We start from the raw sequence: 22,100 nt of genomic DNA on the forward strand, positions 1-22,100 counted from the left end.
ACGGGAAGATGATTGTGTTGGCAACAACTTGCTCAGATAGGCTTGTGATATGCTTTCTATCCAGATATAGAGGGGTGGAAGCAAAGCCTAAATGTAAGAGAGTGTCCTATAACCAGCAAGTAATTTGTGGATATGTACTCAGGTCAATAAGGTTTTTTTTTAAAGACAACATGGCCACTACTAAGACTGCTTAGCTGTCACAATTCCTGGAAGACAAACTTTGCAGCCACAGTCAACTTCACCAACAAATAGCCAGCGGTTGGCTTTAATGCTTTTCCATAGAGCCTGGCTGGGTGTCAGGCCAAGGGTCCATGTGCTGATAGCAGTAGAAAAGCGGATCATGACTAAACAAAGTTAAAACAAGAACACACAGGCAGAGAAGATGAGATCGGCTAAGTGCAAGGAGGAGTACTCTCAAATCAAAGTGCCAATGGGCTTTTAATAGCTTTATGTGTGGATACTGTCTGCCAAAAGGCCTAGGAAAGTGAGTGATGGCATAAAAAAAGACTGCAGGGAGAGGAAAAGAGGAGCGTGTCCTGTTAACTGTTTAACGCTTTGAACAAATGTCTGCAAATATCCTCAAAGCCAAATCCTAAAAGTGCTTCTGCCAGCCTGTCTGAAATCTGGGAGTACTTTATAGACAAATACAGGCCTACAACTCTCCAAAATCCTCTAAAAGAGATGCAAAAAGATTATGCCAAGTAGTGTAAAAACAAAATGACCATGCACATAAAATACTATATATCAGGGCGCCTGGGTAACTCACCTGGTAGAGCGCGCGCCCATATACAGATTTTTAGTCAAAATAAATAAATAAACGCAGCGGCCGCGGGTTCGACTTCAACCTGCGGCCCTTTGCTGCATGTCATTCCCACTCTCTCACCCCTTTCATGTCTTCAGCTGTCCTATAAATAAAGGCCTAAAATGCCCAAAAAAATAATCTTAAAAACTATATATCAAACATTAATATTAATCAGAATGTGACCTATTTCTATAAAAGTCTCTAAGAAGGGGTAAGCGCTTTTCAAAGCCCTGTATAGTTAATTACTACATGTTGAAAGGGTTATTCCAGCGAATTAGTATTGCTCATTAAGATTCACACAAAAACAACTGACTTTTATTCCCAAGTATGGGTCAAGTTCCAAAAACACTGTATTTCATTAGACACGAATGACTTGGCAACCCTTTAACAAAAACACAGCATGCTTTTTTTTGTACCATCAATTTATTGTGTTGGAAAATAACTCCTATTGACATGTACATGCCCGCACCAATATACACAAAAACACACACACAGAGGCTTGTTGGCAGTCACAACAAAGTGCTTACTCCTGGGGTACAAAGTAATAGCAATGTGTCATTCTTTTATCTGAAGGGAAGTACAGAGAATTCATTGGCAGCAGTCAAGGCACCTTGGCTCTTAAAGCAGCAGAGTCCTTTTGTTTAGCCGTCTCTTAGACCTGTATGACAGGCCACATGACAAAGCAACAGATGCCTAGTTGTTCAGATCTCCCACACACAGCACTCTGTGAAGGACGTGTACTTGTTTGTGCTTTCTTCTCCCTTCATTTGAGTCATTTCATTATTTTCCCCTCCCGCCCTTATACAACTTAACCGAATGGAAAGTAGACCACAGTTTATTGTGTGCATGTTTTCAGAAAGCCGTTGGATGGCACATCAAAGAGTTGTTGACTGTAAATGTGTTTCTCTGTGCTTTCAACTGCTATTCCTGGATTACTATTGTGCTTGTGTACAAGAAAAACGAAAATAGAATAGCAAAAACAGAGGTGCCTATGCTTTCCTTTTTCTGTCTTTCCACAACACACACACAGTCGCACTGTTTTCACAACTCCCTTGCCTCCCTAACTGAAGCTAGATCAAACACAATCCCAGCTAGCCTGTGATACAGTGCCCTCTGATTTAACTCACACAGCATCGATGTCCGATGATGAAAAAGAAAGTACAGCCTGTGCTGTATACTGCCTTATACTACATAAATCCACACTAATGCAATTGTTTTGAAACGCATATCTTTTGTTACGTTTATGCCTCGTGTCCACACAACTCTGGCGTTTCCGGGCCCCTAAAACAGAGACGTTTGAAAACACTGCCGACCCAGTTTTAGTTTGAAAACTCCAGGAAAGGAGAACTTTGGAAAAGATGGCGCTGACACCCATGTTCGCTTCTTGATTGGGTTTTATCAGTCATGGCATGTCCTTCCCAGATTTGTCATGCCCCTATCATGTTAACGTTTCTGGCCTTGTTGTTGATGCTAGCTGCTGTTATGCAGTTAAATTCCGCATTTTATAATGCTACTTCTACCTGAATGTGCAGGAGGCAAGCTATTATTCGGGCGATTTGTGACAATTCCCTTGTCCAGCGGCATTATCAGTGTGACATGCATTTTCAAGCGGGTTAGTATAAACGAGTTTTGAAACGGTGCCAAAACGCTTGCGAGAACGAAAATGTTCTCGTTTTAAAACACCCTTTCACAGCAGGATCAAAATACAGGTCAACTTCCAAGCATTTACATTACATTTACACTTTCACAATTTGTTGTGACATCTGGTGCAGCTCACCATGACAGAGCTGACAGGTTTCCTGGTCCTGACAGAGCACGCTGCTGTGAATTGGCACATTGGCTGACAAGTCGAGTATAGGACAGTCTTTCATACACAAGGCCATGCTGCCCCTGTATGACTACCGTCTTCAATGAGGCACAAGAGCAGCATATTTTGATTTCTTGTTTTAGAACTTAGAAATGCTTACCAGATTGTATGAGCAGTGGTTTCAACCTCTTCAATGTGTTATGAAAGGAAACAGTAGGGGGAGGAAGTGATGTTCATTTCATCATTACCAGGGACATTCATGAAACAAGCCCTATGAGAGTGCATGATTTGTGGCACCTAAAGTCCATCAAAAACGAATGCATTTAGTATTTCGCTGTGTTCACTTTAGATACTGCTTTATTTTTCTGATCGTTTCTGTGTTGTAGTGTTGAGAACTGAGCACTGCATTATAGTTTTGATTAAATAATAACCGCCCTAATGACTAAGGACTATAAACGTAAAGAGCTGACAGTGTTTCCCCTACCACTGTTTGGGGGGCAGTTATTAAATCTAACTGGCCAGCAGGAGGGGCAATGTGCATGTTTAGCACCCGTGTTCACCTTATGTCTGCGTAATGCCCAATTTTGCGTATCACTGGCACTTTTCACTTTCTGAGTCACAAGGCAATTTACTGTCTAACACATTACAAACCCATGCAAGCAATGGAGTCACCTTTGTTTTCATAATGAGAAGCTTCTCTGTCAAATTGAAATTCTCCTGCACCGACTCAGCGGTGAGAAAGAGTGTGTTAAGATTTCGTGTGGAAACAATTGCTCCTGGAAAAAGACAGCAGCAGACCACAGGAAAGACCAGACACTTTGTGGGACAGACACAAAAACAGGCGTACAACTCTGGCAGAGAGGCCTGGCTTTTAGTGAAACGACTGTGTAGTCGTGAAGCTCTGGCAGCCACGCAGACGGAGGGACGGACAGGCAAGTAAAAGCAGAGCTCACGCTCACAGAGAGCAGCACAGAAGAGAAACACAGGCTACAAGATCTCAAGAAGTGCATGCACAGATTACTTATTTATGCATGTCAGTGAAAGCCTAATGTTCACGAGTACAGATGGGAGATGGTAGAGTCAATAATAGGGTCAATATGGTGGTGTGTCCCACTACTGGACTACACGTACATGCAATTAGTTATAAGACAGATGCAACATATGAGATACAACAGGCTGCTAGCAAGTATGTGTGCACAGTGAGAGACTGAAAGAGGGACAGGAAATAAAAAAAGGTAGGGCACCAGAGCGTGAGTACAAGAAAATCCTGAAAAGGGAAGGTCGTGGCTCAATTACACTCTACTCATCCAATAGTAAAGTCTTTCTGACCACTCTGACCAATAGAAGGAAGAAAAGGAAGGAGGAAGCAGTCTGAGGTGGTGTATACGAGTGTGCGTATCAAAGTGCTGCCCGGAGGGTGGCTGTGATGTAAGAATGGGTCCTGATGATTTATATACACGGACAAGTGCTCAGACTGTAAATAATGGCACGCATACACTCACGAGTCACACGCACCCATTACCATGCATACACTTGGCAGTTACTGAGCCTACACGCAATTTCAAGTGGCCTAACACGTGTCCACACACACACACACACACACAAACACATAGCCTATATATTGCAAGTGGCTTCATGCCAACACGGGCTTCACTACACTCAGTGGAGCCACGTCACTAGCAGCACCAGAGGAAGTCATCCACTGCTCTTTCACTCTGATTCCTACTTCCAGCCTCAGCATATACAATGTGAAAGAACACACGGCTACATTATACAGATGAAGGGCTTACAGCACAAGTACCTGCTGTTTGACAAACTGGTGGTCATGTTTAACAAATTTCTGTTATGGGAAGAGTAGAATTACAATCTTGATTCATTTCTCAAATCCATTTGAATCATAAACCAGGTGAATTTAGACAACCCACGTTTAAAATGCGTCCCCTTATTGAGTGCAATAAATAACACGGTGCTACATAAATACAATGAAACATGAGCAAGCAACAAAGACGTCTACAGCCACGCCATATTGCTAACATGCTCACATTAATAATGCTATCATGCTGATGTTTAGTAGTGATAATGTTAAACATGTTTACTATCGTAGCGTGTTAGCATGCTAACAATTGCACCAAACAAAAAGTACAACTGAGGGTGATGGTGGGAATGTTTTAGGTTTTGCAGGTATTTAGTAATAAACCCAAGTAACAGATAAAAAACATTTTGGACCCGACTATGGCAAATATGGAAAGCTACGGGATTACCCGTGTGATCAATTGCAATTCATTCTGAGGGGAACATGAATGCCTATATCAAATATTATGGCAATTCATCCAACAGTTGTCGAGATATTTCACTAAAACAAAACAAATGTCAACCTCATGGTGGCGCTAAAGGAAAAGTCATGGGATCAACAAAGTCATAGGGATGCATCATGTGGGGAACATGAATGTACAAAATTCCATTGAAATACAGTATCTTAACAACTACTGGATGGATTGCAGTCTGGACCAAAATGGTGGACCAACCGACACTGCCATCTCTAAAGCCATGCAGTTAACACACAACACAAATTAGCACCTTAAATGTTATATTAAAAAGATTTATTTCCAGCGAGTCCAAGAATTGTAGATGACAATCATAATTTGAAACCCAAAACATTGACCGCTACAGTCACCAATAATCCTAGTGCTGCTATAAACTATGGAAAGTATGCAGGGCCATCTACACTGAGCATCGCCCACCAGAACAATCCTTGTCCGTCTGATATGGTCTGATAGTCACTGTGAAAGCCAGGGACACTGATACTAAAGGAGAACAGGCAATGAATGATGGGGCTTAGTCACAGATTAAACCCTACCTACTTCTTAACAGAGATGGGGAGAGCAGAACAGCCAACACACTATGGGCTTTCTGTAACTTTGTTCTTCTCGTTCACATGCCTTTCCCTATTTATCTGCCACTGAGTGGAGGAAAAGTGCCAAGACTGCAGGCTTCACATTTCATTCAAATTAAAGGTTTCTGGTTTCAAAATGTTCAAAAATGCTCAATTTCAACTGTCGACAGGAAATGTCATTGATAAATTATAGGCTATTTGAACATTTTGTTTGGTTTTATCATTTATTTAAGATTGTTTATAACTAGGTCGGCTACATGTCGGCTACATGTTTTAATTTAAAATTCCTACAAATGATTGTATTATCTTTATCTAACTGTATTTCCCTCTCTCTTACACACAGACAAGCAGGCTTCCGTTGTGAAACCGGGTCTTGTTGCCCATGTAGATCAAACTAGGGCACAGTTGGGAGCCCCAAGGCTCAGCGATCGCATCTGATGACAGTGATCAGCATTACTATTGATCAGATCATTTAAAAGCCTATTGTTTCCCCACTCTATATGGCTCTCAAATCTGAGAAAAAAACGCATTACGGCATACAGCAGATGATATTTGATCCAATGGTGGATCAACAAAGCAGCGGCTTTTACGTGAATTAAACAGCAAGCTGTATCGACTGTATGTATGTACTGTATGTATCAATCCATCCACTCATCCATTTACCCATGCAAACATCCATCTCAATCAGTACATGCTTATCATCATATTGGTCACTTTTTTAAACCACTCTAGCTCTGAAGAGTCAAATCCTCTCACTGCATTGAACAATTGGATTGTTAATGTCAGTCAGCTAAATTAAACCTTACCTAAGCCTGAAATCCAAACCATAGACCTTAAGATCTAACAGCAACAAAAGGCTAAAAATAAATAAACAAAGCGGTTTGTTTCTGGAATTGCATGTTTGTGTTTCTTCTTCTTCTTCTTCTTGAATTGCCAAAAATAGCCCTCTCTCCCAGTGGGGAAGGTATATCAAAAAGGCACGCAGACGGGGTGATGCTGGTTTATTTATGAATAAACCAATGATGGTGTCAATGATCTATGTTTAATTAGTAGTGTTAAGCAATCAGTTATTAGGATGGATTTGTTATTTTTCCTCTTAAAAGCTCTAGATCACTGGATGCTAGCAACAACAAAACAAACTAAAATTTGCAATGTGAGGAAATGCATTGTTTAAAGCTGCTTTTATTAATATTTTTATAAACCGATCAAATGACTGTGTGTAATGTGAAAGCTGTCACTCATAGTGATAAGCCCACAGATATTTATGATCTAACTAACTCTCCCCTCAGCTCTACGACACACTTTCAGGTTTTGATTTTACTGCCCACATCTTTATTGTTTTGGTTCACAGTTGTCATCAGTATAGTTTCCAGCTGCAGCGGGTTTTCAGCAAAAAAGCACTGCTAAACCCATTGACTGTATGGTGCTTGCCCAACACCAAACAGCAGACAAAGTTAGCAACTAGCTAGTGAAAATAGTGGACCATCTAACTGCTAAAAAGAGCCCAATATTTCCCCAATGAGTTGGTGGATATCAAAGCAGAGCTAAAAGAAGAGTGAATATTGGACTTATATTCATCTGGTGGCCAGAAACACAACTCCAAATGAATGATAATGTTGCTCCATGTTTGCTGGATGTACATATAAGGCTGAATGTATTTATCCACTTCTCCGGGAACCATCACCTTATCGTGGTGGAGAGGTTTGTGTGTCCCTATGAACCTGAGGGCTGTGTTGTCTGGAGCTTTGTGCTCCTGGTAGGGTCTCCCAAGGCAAAGTGGTCTCAGGTGAGGGGCCAGACAAAGAATGGTTCAAAAACCCTATGAAAAAACGAGGTAGAGATGATGTGACCCTGCCCGGAGGAAGCCCGGGGCCCCCGTCTGGAGCCAGGCCCAGATGGAGGGCCCGTCAGCGAGCGCCTGGTGGCTGGGTTTGCCACGGAGCCCGGCCGGGCACAGCCCGAAAAAGCTACGTGGCACCTCTCTCTCCAACCCATGGGCCCACTAGCTGTGGGAGGAACCGCTGGGGTCGGGTGCGCTGCCACATGGGTGGCAGTGAAGGTCAGGGGCCTCGACGGACCAGACCCGGGCAGCAGACGCTGGCTCTGGGGACGTGGAACGTCACCTCTCTGTGGGGGAAGGAACCGGAACTTGTGCGGGAGGTGGAGCGCTACCAGTTGGATCTGGTGGGGCTTACCTCTACGCACAGTCTCGGTTCTGGAACCATACTCCTGGATAGGGGTTGGACTCTTTTCTTCTCCGGAGTTGCCCAGGGTGTGAGGCGCCGGGCGGGTGTGGGGATACTCACAAGCCCCCGGCTGAGCGCCGCTACGTTGGAGTTTACCCCGGTGGACGAGAGGGTCGCCTCCCTACGCCTGCGGGTTGTGGGGGGGAAAACTCTGACTGTTGTTTTGGTGCGTATGCACCAAACAAGAGCTCGGAGTATTCGGCCTTCTTGGAGACCTTGAATGGAGTCCTGTATGGGGCTCCAGTAGGGGACTCCATAGTTCTGCTGGGGGACTTCAACGCGCACGTGGGCAATGATGGAGACACATGGAGAGGCGTGATTGGGAGGAACGGCCTCCCTGATCTAAACCAGAGTGGTTGTTTGTTGTTGGACTTCTGTGCTAGTCATGGATTGTCTATAACGAACACCATGTTCGAACATATGGATGCTCATAAGTGTACTTGGTACCAGAGCACCCTAGGCCAAAGGTCAATGATCGATTTTATAATCGTTTCATCTGATCTGAGGCCGTATGTTTTGGACACTCGGGTGAAGAGAGGGGCAGAGCTGTCAACTGATCACCATCTGGTGGTGAGTTGGGTCAGAGGGTGGGGGAAGACTCTGGACAGACCTGGTAAACCCAAACGGGTAGTGCGGGTGAACTGGGAACGTCTGGAGGAGGCCCCTGTCCGACAGACTTTCAACTCACACCTCCGGCGGAGCTTTTCGTGCATCCCTGTGGAGGCTGGGGGCATTGAACCCGAGTGGACAATGTTCAAAGTTTCCATTGCTGAAGCTGCGGCGGGGAGCTGTGGTCTTAGGTGCCTCAAGGGGCGGCAACCCACAAACACCGTGGTGGACACCGGTGGTCAGGGAAGCCGTCCGACTGAAGAAGGAGTCTTTCTGGGATAGGTTATCCCAGGGGACTCCGGAGGAAGTTGCAAGGTACCGAAGGGCCCGAAGGGCTGCAGCCTCTGCCGTGAAAGAGGCAAAGCAGCGGGTGTGGGAGAAGTTCAGAGAAGACATGGAGAAGAACTTTCGGTCGGCACCAAGGTGCTTCTGGAAAACCGTTCGCCACCTCAGGAGGGGGAAGCGGGGAACCATCCAAGCTGTGTACAGTAAGGATGGGACGCTGCTGACCTCAACTGAGGAGGTAATAGGGCGGGGGAAGGAGCACTTTGAGGAACTCCTAAATCCGACTAATACGCCCTCTATGGTAGAGGCAGAGCTGGAGGATGATGGGGGATTGTCGTCAATTTCCCTGGTGGAAGTTGCTGAGGTAGTTAAACAACTCCACAGTGGCAAAGCCCCAGGGATTGATGAGATCCGTCCAGAAATGCTTAAAGCTCTGGGTGTGGAGGGGTTGTCTTGGTTGACACGCCTCTTCAACATTGCGTGGAAGTCGGGGACGGTGCCTAAGGAGTGGCAGACCGGGGTGGTGGTTCCCCTTTTCAAAAAGGGGGACCAGAGGGTGTGTGCCAATTACAGGGGTATCACACTTCTCAGCCTCCCCGGTAAAGTCTACTCCAAGGTGCTGGAAAGGAGGGTTCGGTCGATAGTCGAACCTCAGGTTGAAGAGGAACAATGCGGATTCCGTCCTGGTCGTGGAACAACGGACCAGATCTTTACTCTCGCAAGGATCCTGGAGGGAGCCTGGGAGTATGCCCAACCGGTCTACATGTGCTTTGTGGATCTGGAGAAGGCGTATGACCGGGTCCCCCCGGAGACACTGTGGGAGGTGCTGCGGGAGTATGGGGTGAGGGGGTCCCTTCTCAAGGCCATCCAATCTCTGTACGACCAAAGCGAGAGCTGTGTCCGGGTTCTCGGCAGTAAGTCGGACTCGTTTCAGGTGAGAGTTGGCCTCCGCCAGGGCTGCGCTTTGTCACCAATCCTGTTTGTAGTATTTATGGACAGGATATCGAGGCGTAGTCGGGGTGGAGAGGGGTTGCAGTTTGGTGAGCTGGGGATCTCATCGCTGCTTTTTGCAGATGATGTGGTCCTGATGGCATCGTCGGCCTGTGACCTTCAGCACTCACTGGATCGGTTCGCAGCCGAGTGTGAAGCGGCTGGGATGAGGATCAGCACCTCTAAATCTGAGGCCATGGTTCTCAGCAGGAAACCGATGGAGTGCCTTCTCCAGGTAGGGAATGAGTCTTTACTGGCGTCTCCCTTAGAGATAGGGTGAGAAGCTCAGTCATCCGTGAGGAGCTCGGAGTAGAGCCGCTGCTCCTTCGCGTCGAAAGGAGCCAGTTGAGGTGGTTCGGGCATCTGGTAAGGATGCCCCCTGGGCGCCTCCCTAGGGAGGTTTTCCAGGCACGTCCAGCTGGGAGGAGGCCTCGGGGAAGACCCAGGACTAGGTGGAGGGATTATATCTCCAACCTGGCCTGGGAACGCCTCGGGATCCCCTGCTGGAGCTGCTACCCCCGCGACCCGTTACCGGATAAGCGGAAGAAGATGGATGTATTTATCCATATCCCAGCCCTGAGAGGTTTCATTCCTAAACAGTAGGGGTGTAACGGTTCACAAAATTCACGGTTCGGATCGATACGAGACAGTGGTGTCACGGTTCGGTACATTTTCGATACAGCAAAAAGAAAGAAATGCCAGAGAAATTTACTTGATTTTTACAAATTTTTCATTTATTAAAACTAACATCATATAAGCATGATCTCGGTGTAAATGAGTTGCCATGTTTGTAGTATTCCCAATGGTGTAGCCTATTCTCGTGTAGCAGATGCGACATACTGTTGTTTTTTTATCCACCACTCTCTTGCCATCACCCTCATAACTTACAGGGAAACCAAAGTGGCTCCAAACGCCAGACCTGCTGGTTATTGTTGGATCTTCTAATTCTGGTCTGGTAATAGTCGCATTAACGTTACTAGCCATATTGCAACGAGCTAGTTCAGTGTAGCATGCCTGACTGGAGGAGAGTGTTTTTCTTTGGGAGTGGGAGGGGCAGAGAGCATGTTGCCTGTTACGTCGTTTGGGCTGTCTTGTTGAGTGCAGCGGCACTGAGAACATTATATTTCACACAATTTAAGCTCTTTTTTTCTAAATGAAATAGGTTAAGTCCAAGGAATCGTTCAGTTTGTAATGCGTACCTAATCGAAAGCCTCGTACCGAACGGTTCAATACGAATATGTGTATTGTTACACCCCTAATAAACAGCTATATCCTCTGTCTGACAGGGGTTGGTGGTTTGGCCTGACTAATAGGAAGCAGCGCAAACGGATGGGTGTGTGGGGGTTCATTTCAGGCTTTGTGAAGGCCCTTTTGTGAGGCAGCACTTTTTGAACACAATATTGGCCCTTTGTTCACATGCAGTGCTTGAGTTTGGAGCTGCATTCCTCGTCATGCTGCATAGCCAGTTCAGTGTTAATGTCCACTACTTTCTACTGATCCTCATGTAAACTCAACACTGTGGGTTAGTGGGCACACATACACCCATCAACTGGGTTGGTGCTCAATGACCTATTCAATGGTAAATAAGCCAAGGGGTTTAAAATTTCACACTATGGTGACTTCTTTCATACACACAGGTTCCAGGAAAAGTGAGTGCTCTCCTTTTCCCCTTCATTCGGTTTACTTCGCTGTTCCAAGAACCTGAGCCTTGTAAAAATCCTTTGGATGGAAAGATGTGTAACTCAATGAGCTGTACACGCTCAGTGATAGCAAGCTGTGATGACGAGGCAGGAAATGAATGTCAAGCGGGGAATCACAGACACCAGCACTGCCAATACCAGCAAAAAAACAGAGCACCAAATGCTAAAACCCAAGAGCCAATTGCCAGAAACCAGAGGAAAGCTACTCTATTCTCTGCCTTATTGGGGTTTGGACTCCAATATATTGAGTGTGAAAATTGACTTTGGCATGTCTAGTACGGCAATGGGTGCTTAGTAAGACAGCGGACATCATATAGGTATATTTGGAAACAATATATAGGTAAAGCAAACATGCAGTGTAATGGCAGAAACCAACAGAATTCATACACAGGAGCTAGCAGGTAGAGTACAATTGTTTATTTTTTTTCAATACTACAGTGGACAGCTACACCACCTTAATGCAAGGTAACTCTTAATTACCTTTTGTTTGGAAATATCACAGAAGGTCTGATATGGTCATTACAAGAGCTGCTGGCCAAAAGACAAATGTCTCTGACATTTAGGAAATTGAATCAGCATTTGAACATGGGTTGATTTCAAAAGAATTAATTAAAGCTAATATAATAGGTTTGCTTGATAGCAAAGGCACATCTGAACACACTCAGTGGCACTCCAACACAGATAGCCATACTTGTGTGTTCATCCGTGTATGTGAGCATTGAGCATTGACAACACACATATATAGCTAGTAGTACCTTACCAAATTACTGTACACAATAAAAGCAGCCGCCTTTAACAACTGGACAGAAATTTAACCACATGTATTGTTTTTATTACTATAGGTTTACTCATGTTGATACTGTGTTAGAAAAGTGTTGAGGTGTTTGGAGGCTGACATGCCAAATAAATATTTGCCATTTAAAAAACGAGAATTGTGAAAATCCAAATTTATGCAACACTTAAGCAATGTAGCTGGTAGAACATGCCGTCTAGACAGTGATGAAGAGATCACTATCTGGCAGCCTGGGGGTGAGAGAAACTCAAACTGGCTTAAAGTACCAACAGTCCGTTTCCTTAGTCGGCTTCTGTGGCATGGATGAAGATGGTTAGGGAGGTGTGATCTCACACATGCTTTTGCTGTGTGGTGCTGAGATTTACAGAATACACAGCACATAAACACAATGAGACTGTGAGAAAGCTAGACGGGCTCCAAAACAATAAAATCAACAGAGGAAGTGGTGTCCTGGGGCGGGTGTAGTTTGTAACAGAGGAGTAAGCAATGAGTTTTGGTTTAAGGCAAACACCAGCAGAAACAGAGGGGAGAAGTGTCGACAACTTGGCGTCTTTGCTCCCTAAATTTTTCAGACCCTCTTAGCGACTTTATTTCTAAAACACGACTAGCTAGTAACAGCACAGGGTCTCTCCCTCTCCTCTTGCGTCATGTGCAGGCAGTCAAGACGAAACAAACACTGAGCTTTATGCAAATGATGCACAATGATGTCACCAATATGCATATCATCATCTGGCGACTTTTAGCAACCTTTGGAGCTAGTGCTAGCTACTTTTTTTTGGACCAGAGTTGGCAACACTGGAGGGGAGAAGAAGCAAAAATAACAGTGTTGTGACCTGGTAATTTGAGGACGAGGAGAGTGAGAGCACCAGAGAAAGATCAGATGAATCAGAGTTTCGTCTCAAAACAGTCATTAAAAACAGCGATAAACCATGGCTAAGTGCACTGACAGCAAAGCTGGCAAATTATACACCCTCTTCCATGAGTGGCAGAGGCAGCTAAGACATGCCAAATTACACAACAGCACCACTGAATTTATTTTAAGACATTTCTTGTTCTGCTGCCTGGTAGAGTTTCACAGTAGTCCAGACATAGAGCTCTCCATTTCTTTAGGTTTACAGAATGTTTTCCTACATAGTTAAAACAATACTGCCCACCCACTGATTATCTGGTAGATACTGTCATTAATTTGCAGGAGTCCAGCTGCTAAAGCCCATATATAATTAGGAACAGCCACTCTGATCAAGATAAGTACACAATGATGGGGTGCACCAAAAACAGAATTTCCCTATTACAATGCAATACAAAGATTAGATTAACTAAAATGCAAATGTCACAGCCACAAAAGGAACAACAATACACCCATTGCATAAATAAATAACATTACAAAAGGATGCATAAATACTGCCAAGACATGTTCTATTCTTGATTGAACTGATCATCAATAAATCATTGACATCCAAGGTATGTACTCAGACAAACTTGTAAAAGCTGCACCCACTCTACGTAGTCACCCCCCCCCAAAGGGTCTGTCTCTCATCCTCTATGCTTCCCCGGCAACCCTGCCAGTGACCTCTGACAATGGTCAAACCTACTTGCTATCCTCCAACAGCCAATGAAAGCTCCTGTCTGCACAATAACCAGCACAGCAGTGTTTAATATATTACAGGGCTAGACAGAGATAGCAGGAGCTTTAGGGCAAACTCTGGTCACTTAGTTACCAAAACAATATTAATGTTACTCTTAAAGAAGAAAGGCCCTCTTTAGCTGGCCGTGTATAGTTTTAAAGATATCAATATGACATACATTCTGTAATTTAAATTGAAATTAAAACCAGTTTTTACATAAATTCATTTGAAAGATAAGGGTACATTTAAATAATAACAGTATTATATTTGAGGAGGGGAAGTTTAAGTGGGTCAGTTGACAGGTCAGTGTTCTTTAACCGTTTTTTAGTCCAGTTCGAACATACCACTCTCAAATACATTAAACAATTTCTACATATTTCCTCTCCAGTGTGTGCCATAACAAGTCATTAAATGTTTTTAACAGCATCAATCTTTTGATTCCTCCATCACAAATAAATTGTTTAAAAGGTGACATGGTTGTGATAAACCTATTGTCAATTTGTCCAAGAACAAAGTGGACATATATTTTGTGGCAACTGCAATGCTTTCAGTAAAACCTTGGCCTGTAATCTCCACAAATTAGGGCTCAGAGTTTAGGGTTGGATTAGGACAGTCCAACAGCCACTCAGAAACTGACCAGTCCATTTTTCCTTTGAGCTTAACATCCGATGTAAAAAAGGAGTGGAAGACTGAGGGGTGGATGGATTTGGATCCAATGCTCCCTTTCTCTCCTTCGCTCTTTCTCAGGGCATTTCTCAGACTTCACAGCATGGTTCCACATTCCCCGTGTCAACACACAGCAAAAGGATGTGTGCATGCGTGTTTGTAGACACTATCTGTCTGTTTTATGTGGTAAAGTGTCTAAGGCTGGCAGTATCCTCTAAATGAAAATCACATTTGCCACTTTTTATGTTTTTGCCAAAGACAGCGCAGCTGGCAAATGCTAGTATACTCACCATGACTCCAGAGGCCTTTCTTTTTAATGCCATGAATATCTATTGGCCTTCCATCCACATTAAAATGGCATTGTGTACCTCTGAAACTAAAACGTATAACTTTTACATTTGTGTTGTGTGCACAGGGGAAACAGATCCTTTCAAAAAGGTATGACATATGTCAACCTCTTACAATCATGGCCTGATTACATCTTTCTAGCGGCAAAATTAAAAAGCCTGCACCTTTGTGATGGTCTCTATTCTGATGTTCACAAATACAGCCACTCTTATTGTTAATTACTATAAAAAGGTCACAGTTACACAAGTTCACCTACAGTCCAATCATTCAGGTGATTTCAGCACATCACTGAAGTAGATATTCTCAAAACCACTAAAGACAAAAATAAGAATAGGCTATGACCACATTTTGTCTCCGAAAAAGCAGACAGGATCCTCTGGGAAGGTGCATGCGATTACCACTGTACATACGGACCAGCTCACTCTCGCTGGTGACTCACAAATTAGAGGGCACAGGAGAAGGAAAGTGACATGTTCTTTTTTACAGCCCAGGACAGCCGCGGGCAGATGAAGATGCTCAATGACCTTGCGTGAAGATGAGAATGCTAAAAATCCACAAAGCAGTGACGTCTTATCCTTTACTAGTAGATAACTTTGTACAGGCATAGTCATGAGAATATGAATGGAACTAATAAGCAAACTGGCTACAGAACTAGCTGCGCACGGTGGCCTTCTGTTAGCTTAATTAATTTCTTCATTAACCATTTACCTTTGGCTCCAATGGGTTCAACAAGTTACACTTGTAACTGATTGTTGTGGTATTGTCCCAAACAGGTCTCTCTTAAGAATGAGACCATGTGTCTCAATGAGATTACCTGTATGCTTGCCTGCCCACTTATCCCACCACAATGAAATCACTGTAGTAAAGCAACTTGGCCAGCTAGCTCAGACAAAAATAAAGTCATCAGTACAAATGCTTAGGAGTTACATTTGGGCAACACCAAATGCAATACATAATAGGTTCCCAAAAAGGCTTCCAATGGGCCACTAAAGCAGAGTAGGTGGAATTGATGCAAATGCAGAATCAGACTGGAGAAAGTGGAGCATTGCATCAAAACCCACAACATCTTTGTGAATACATAACCTCTTGTTCCACACAGCTCTCTTCCCAAGTAGGCTGCTCTACTAGGTCACAGTAAGCCTGTTTACCAGTGAGCACTACCAGAAACACCATCTTAGTGGGTGACATATTATATCAGGGAGGGATGACCTTACTAACACACCATTCCCTGGAGTCGTTCAAAAATACTGCGATGCATGCTTTCCTAAAACCTGTTAGGAGGTTTGGTCAATGGCAAATGTCAAAGGTCAGGGGAGAATCGTTTTAGTCAGTACCATGATGGCTTGCAAGGTGAAAAGTCTTCTGTTTGGTCAGTGTGCCAAACACGTAAACCATCTTCTTCAAATAGGGCTTCAGTACAGCCACTCAGGCAGGTGACCCTACTGACCTAATATAAGACTAAAACAAGGCTTGCCACAGCCTTAACCAATAGCCACAAACTGTGGCCATTACTTCTCTTTCCATCTGGAGGTATTATCCCAGACTTGCCAGAAGCTGGACATATTCGTGCCAAGCCATGGTGGGTTACAATGAAACTCATCCGTCATCAAAGCTTACATTTGGGCCCACCTACAACAGAGAGCTGGCCTTTTAATCCCATCATGTGACGACATGATAAAGGCATGGATTAAAAGATATCCAGTCATCCACTGAGTCAGTCAGTCAACACTGCTGCCTGCATACATACTTTCATCACCCCCACTGCTTCACTTACCATTCACAGCACTGGGCAAGAAGAATTCAGCAGATGTGCGAGGCCAGGCTGTGGCCATATATCTATAATGCAATGTGCCATAAGACCCACTCTGCCTTGTGATCTATAAATAAGCTGGAGGCAACCTTCTGTCCCAGTGAATATACACTAAAGTTGTTGATCAGACAAATGCAGTGAGTATTTAAATTAATATAATGGACGGATATCTTCCCCAATGTATTTAGAGTGTTTATTATCCATTACTTAAGCTTACTGGTCTCTGCATTATATGAATAAAAGATATAATCCTTTGATCCTAAAAAGAGATGCCCTCTCTTTGGTTAAAATGATCCCTGTTGTACAGTTTCTCTTTATATTAACATGATCTCGTTTAATTAAAATGGATTACGCAGACAGGGAATATCCTACACATCACTCTTCTCATTAATTTAACATCATACAAATTATCACTGTTCTTATTAAATATATACAGAGTGACTACATTGGGTCCCAAATAAAAAAATATAGTTCCTACAGCTTCTACCAAATATAACCAACTAAAGAGAACCATCAAAAGTAGGTATAGATTAAACACAACTTTGATGCTACTTTTTTACAAGTACATTTTGTCAATGACAGACTACACAGAGTAGTTTCTTTATTTCAAGAGATACTTCATGATAAACTATTGATCACAATATTTTTTACTAAATAAAATCAACATAAAGCATTTTGGAAATTAACTTTGTGTACCATTGTCCTGTATGAGAAATTGGTCTCCTCAATAATCCAGATCTGGCTGTTGCCGTCTGATACATCCGGTTTTGGGCTGTACCCCAAATGTGGATCAGACTGTGGGCACAGTGTTCCTGACGCTGCTTTACTTCCATATGCCTTGTTGCTGTGACAGTCTGAGGTACATAAAGCAATCTGCTCTGCGCTGTCGTCGATTCGCAGTCAATTCTCACACTGTGACTGTACTATCCAGCTCTCTGCCTTTCGGGTCCTCTATCGGGGTTCCTTAGTGGTTGTCCAACGGGACAGGATCATTGTCAATGCGTAGTAGTGGGTGTGGGTGGTGAGTATATCCTGTCCTACTTGTTCTTTCCCCTATAGGTTTCACCCTGACAATCACCCAACATTTTGGTTTTCCATCTCAAAAGGTTCACAGTAGAGCTGGGAGAAAATCAAATATTACAATATTTTTGACCAAATACCTCGATATTGATATTGTGACGATATTGTAGGGTTGACAATTGGTGCTTTCACAAAATATTTACGCAATGAGATTTGAGGTAAATAATCATCAGTAATGTGGATAAAATGATTAAGTGGGTAAAGAACAACTAGAACAGTCTGCTAAGTTTTGAAAAAGTACATCACTATACTGTAATGCAGCCTTTAAAACCAGGAAAAGACAACACTCAAGTCATATTACCATATCCATAATTTAAGACGATATCAAGCCTCATGTATCGATATATAGTTCATAGTGCAAAATCTAGTAAGTATTTTACATTGATGTGAAATGGGGAACACAAACTGGCCAACACACTGAGTAAAGCCCTCTTCAAAACCAAACTTTTTAGCACTGGGAACACATATCTAAAATAAATTCCTGAATCTGACCGTCCCTGATGAAGTGCACTGGAGTATACCATAGGCTATAAATCACTGCCAACTGTTAATAATAAACACTGACCAAAAGGGACAGAGCTGAAAGCTTCCTCAAAGGATTCCTTATCAACAATTGTTTTTTCCATGAACCTTGCCCTCTCATATCCACTTTTATCCTAATCAAGAATTTGTAAGACATAAAAAGATAAGATGCATTTAGGTCACTCGTAACCACAGCAGAACAGTTTTTGGATCCTTGCTCGCCAAGGAAAAGACATGCTAAGTCAGTCCCAACCCCTGAATTAAACCACAAGGTCAGGAACTCCCTTCACTGAAGTAAGGTGCTAAATCAGGCTTGAGAACTAGGTGACAGGAGGGCTCTGGGGTCAGGGATTACTGACTACTGTTATGTCTGAGTTAGATCACACACGTTGTGTGGCATTAATCAAACCAAGATTGGCATGGCCATGGCATTTATTTTAAGCAGTGAACTGTGAATATCTTCAATATACTAACCTGAGGTCAAGCCAGGAGCAAAGATCATGCAACCTACCTAGCTGATGCAAAAAGTTAAAGCAGTCTGTGACATAGGAACGCACACCAGCACCAATAACGTGTATTCTACTGTATCCAACTCAACTAGCTACATCAAAAATGTGTGCCTAATAAAGATAACTACTGTAAGCTCTTACTGAAAACAACCATACATTATTTGCTAACACCTAGCTGCAATCGTGTCCTACGTCCCCTAAGAGTGGAACTTACTAAATTTTCTTTTTTTGTCTACTTGTTGACCAAGCAAAAATTGTAATTATTAAAATCAAATTTGCTAAGACAGTAACGTAGGCTTCATTCAAGTGCTTGACACTGCTTATTTTAGATAGCATCATATAGTGTATTATGCAAGTTATTGTTGTTGCGCATGATAGCTTTTAATAGTCACATCCACAAAGTAAGTGTGAGCTAACGTTATGTTTTCAAAAAGGGAATAGCAAAATATTAAGCTATGTCAGCATACATTAAACGGGTAAAGTTATACCTATTTTTAAAACAGTGTTTAGCCCTTATTGCACCCTCTACAGTGTTATTAGCATCGTAGACCATTATTAAAAGCGTTAACGGACACCGCTGAATCAGCTTTGGGACCAGCTAGCCTGTTAGCATTGTCACACAATGCAAGCTTTCCCAGGGAGCTTTCGTATCGGCGAGGTGCTTAGTGGTGGTCCAGTAACATAGCTAGTGGATACAACGTTAGTAGCTATGGAGAAAATGTCTCACTCGCCTTTTTCATCCGCGGAGCCTCAGCAACTGTACCGTCACGGTTGACAAAAGCCTCTCCGCCGTTCTGCTGCGGGTCCGTCCGCTTCATAGCCGACGCCTGTGGCATCTTCGCGGGGTTCGGGTTGAGTAAACCCAGGCTGCCTTCCCCGGCTTTCGCGGAGGGCTCCGCTGTAGGGGACGCAGCAGCAGAGGAACCGGCCTCGTGCGGGTCGTTTCTGACAAGGGTCTTGCCCTCCGAGGTCGGTGTCATCGGGGAACCAGCCGGTGAATCTTTGACAGCGGGGACGTCTTTGAGTTCGACCTCTGCCATTTTCGCTGCCACAACCTGGACTGACATCGCTGCAGTTTCTCTAAGTCCTTTTTCCAACACAAATAGCGAGTCGAGCGGATGTGAGCGGATGAGAGACTATGTCCAAATGCATTGTGGTCCTTGCAGTTCTTCTAACTATCTCATCATGGTCCACCTCCAATACCAATGATAGCCACACGTGACATTTAACAAAACGTTAATCAACATGGGGGGAAACAATAAAAACATTGACATATGCATTTAATTTAGCTGAAAAGCAGTCCTAATAGATAAAGTGACTGAATTTCTACATAAAGCAGAATACACTGCGAAATGCATTATGGGAGATGACGTTTGTAATAAAAGAGGACGACACTAAACTACAAAACAAACGCGATTTATGCCAGATGATGCCTTTTGCTCCCAGGGCAATCGAGGTTCAAATTTCTACATGTCATTCTCTAAATTTCGTGTAATAATACCTGTATGCACTTACTTGGAATATCACATTATGGAGGAATTTCACAGCATGGTTTATATCCAACCAATGTTGACACATTATTTTACTAATAGGCCTACTTGAAATTGTCAGTCAGCATTTTTCTCCAGCCTCAAGTTATTCACTGGACGTTGCTGCACAAGATACTGCATCACATTACAGTACTCGTGCTTGGATATGCATTATATCAAATGAGAAAATGGGACCTGGAGTAAGGTCAAATCTCAAGAAATGAACTACATTGCCACCAAGTGGATGTTTACGATTTATGAAAAATATAATTCAAGGGAAATGAACAAGCTTCAACGGTTTCTTTTTAATATCTCAATTTTATTTTCAAGTCTTATAGTACAAATGTAAAATGGCATTATTGAAAACCAGCAAACATGTAGGTTTGAAATTTACCAAATGGCTGACAAGACGTCAGGATAAATGGCTTTTGTAGAAGACGTTCAGAAAGAGACTTTGGTGAAAGGCTTTTCATTTGCTCTCCATCGCATATCAAAAGAAATAACACTGCAATTAGTTATGTGTTGCATTGCAGCCTAGTACTATGGGAAGCTTCGCTACTACAGAATACTTTGATGCTTGAACTTTTTGTGCATTACTTCCATTTTAATAAGTCCAATTTCTGTAGTTGACTTCAAGCATGTCAGGAGCATCCCTACTACAGCAGACAATCATTCAACTACAGGAAAAAAAAACAACAACATACCAGTTGCAACAGATTATTGAAGCTGATGAAACAAAAATCAAGTCCACACATACTGTATTTACATTCATGGTAAATGGGTCTGAGCCCTTTACAATTCACCAGATAAAACTGAGGTATATTATTTACAAGGCTGCCATGCTGGTACATTCTCAAAATACAAAATCAGAAAAAAACAATGTTAAAAATACAGCTCTGCAGTGTATCATAAGCACACTGTGGTGAAACATAAATGTGTCCTTAAAATGACAATACAGAATGTTACCAATTTGTACAATAAAATTGAGAAAATGTCCAAAAATATGCATTTATTGTCTTTCAAAGTGAAGTGCTATTTTTCCCAGATGTGACCCTGACAGAGCACTCTTTACGCTGAGGTGGTATTCCAACCAGTGAAGCCACACAGTATTGGGGGGAGGAATACACTTGTAGCTTTTTGTTGCTTGTAAATGACGACGCATCAGTTTTCGAATATCCACAAGATGTTCACACCAGAGAGGCCAAGATTTACTCTCCTGAAGAAAGTATGAAAAGCAATTTAGTTATCCTACAGAAGACAAGCAAGGTCAAACCGATCATTTGAAATTCAAATTAAATCAATATTCCATTATACTCTGAAATGGCGTATATTATATGAACTCACCCCAGCATCCCTGACTCCTTAGTCTTAATGACATAGAGGAACATGAGAATTGTGTGGAACAGGTTGTTCCTGCCCTATAATAGAATCAAGATGGGTTTGTGTTATTGCAATCAAAGTGTTACATTAGAGGAAGATGTCCTGATTTGTTCACGAATAAGGTGTCTGTTCTGATGCCCAGAGTTTCCTGGCTTTTTTCAGGAATATTTGTTGCATATATGTGGGGGATTACTGGTATGAAGAAGTCCCCCAGATAACTGTTAAAAGGTAAGATTCTCTCATTTAAAATGAACTCTTAATCGAGAGCAACAATCAAAAGATGGGATGGGACCTAGGCTTTCAAACAAACTATAAAAGGGATACAATAAACAGTTTTAATTCATTCAATAAAAGGCAAGAAAAACAGCTCTTTTAGTTTCATCTTTGGCCAAAAATCGTTAAATTATAACTGTGGATCTCAACCACCAGACTTTGTAAGAAACACAAATATTGACAAGCTTACAGAATGCTGAAAACCAGATTTGCTTCTCAAATGTTTTGTGTTC

At 42.8% G+C, this 22,100-nt stretch overlaps 2 protein-coding genes across 7 annotated transcripts in view; both read right to left on the bottom strand.

The window, feature by feature from the left end:
* ahcyl2b (adenosylhomocysteinase like 2b) overlaps window positions 1-19,841 on the bottom strand; it is a 46,363-nt gene extending 26,522 nt beyond the window's left edge. For 2 of the 4 annotated variants that reach the window (XM_031284696.2, XM_035996034.1), the window contains exon 1: window positions 19,417-19,841. In XM_031284696.2, the coding sequence (XP_031140556.1) occupies window positions 19,417-19,752 (336 nt within the window). In that variant the 5' untranslated portion in view covers window positions 19,753-19,841. Of the gene's footprint in view, window positions 1-17,270; window positions 17,293-19,416 lie in introns of those variants that run through there. The other 2 variants (XM_035996037.1, XM_035996036.1) reach the window with 2 other exon arrangements.
* A 671-nt stretch (window positions 19,842-20,512) lies between these two features.
* tmem209 (transmembrane protein 209) overlaps window positions 20,513-22,100 on the bottom strand; it is a 12,100-nt gene continuing 10,512 nt past the window's right edge. For all 3 annotated transcript variants that reach the window (XM_031284698.2, XM_031284699.2, XM_035996038.1), the window contains exons 14-15: window positions 21,559-21,632; window positions 20,513-21,430 (exon numbers count right to left, since the gene is read on the bottom strand). In XM_031284698.2, coding sequence (XP_031140558.1) covers window positions 21,376-21,430; window positions 21,559-21,632 — 129 coding nt within the window. In that variant the 3' untranslated portion in view covers window positions 20,513-21,375. The remainder of the gene's footprint in view (window positions 21,431-21,558; window positions 21,633-22,100) is intronic.

This window comes from Sander lucioperca, chromosome 20 (assembly GCF_008315115.2).
Source record: "Sander lucioperca isolate FBNREF2018 chromosome 20, SLUC_FBN_1.2, whole genome shotgun sequence".
Lineage (NCBI taxonomy): Eukaryota > Metazoa > Chordata > Actinopteri > Perciformes > Percidae > Sander > Sander lucioperca.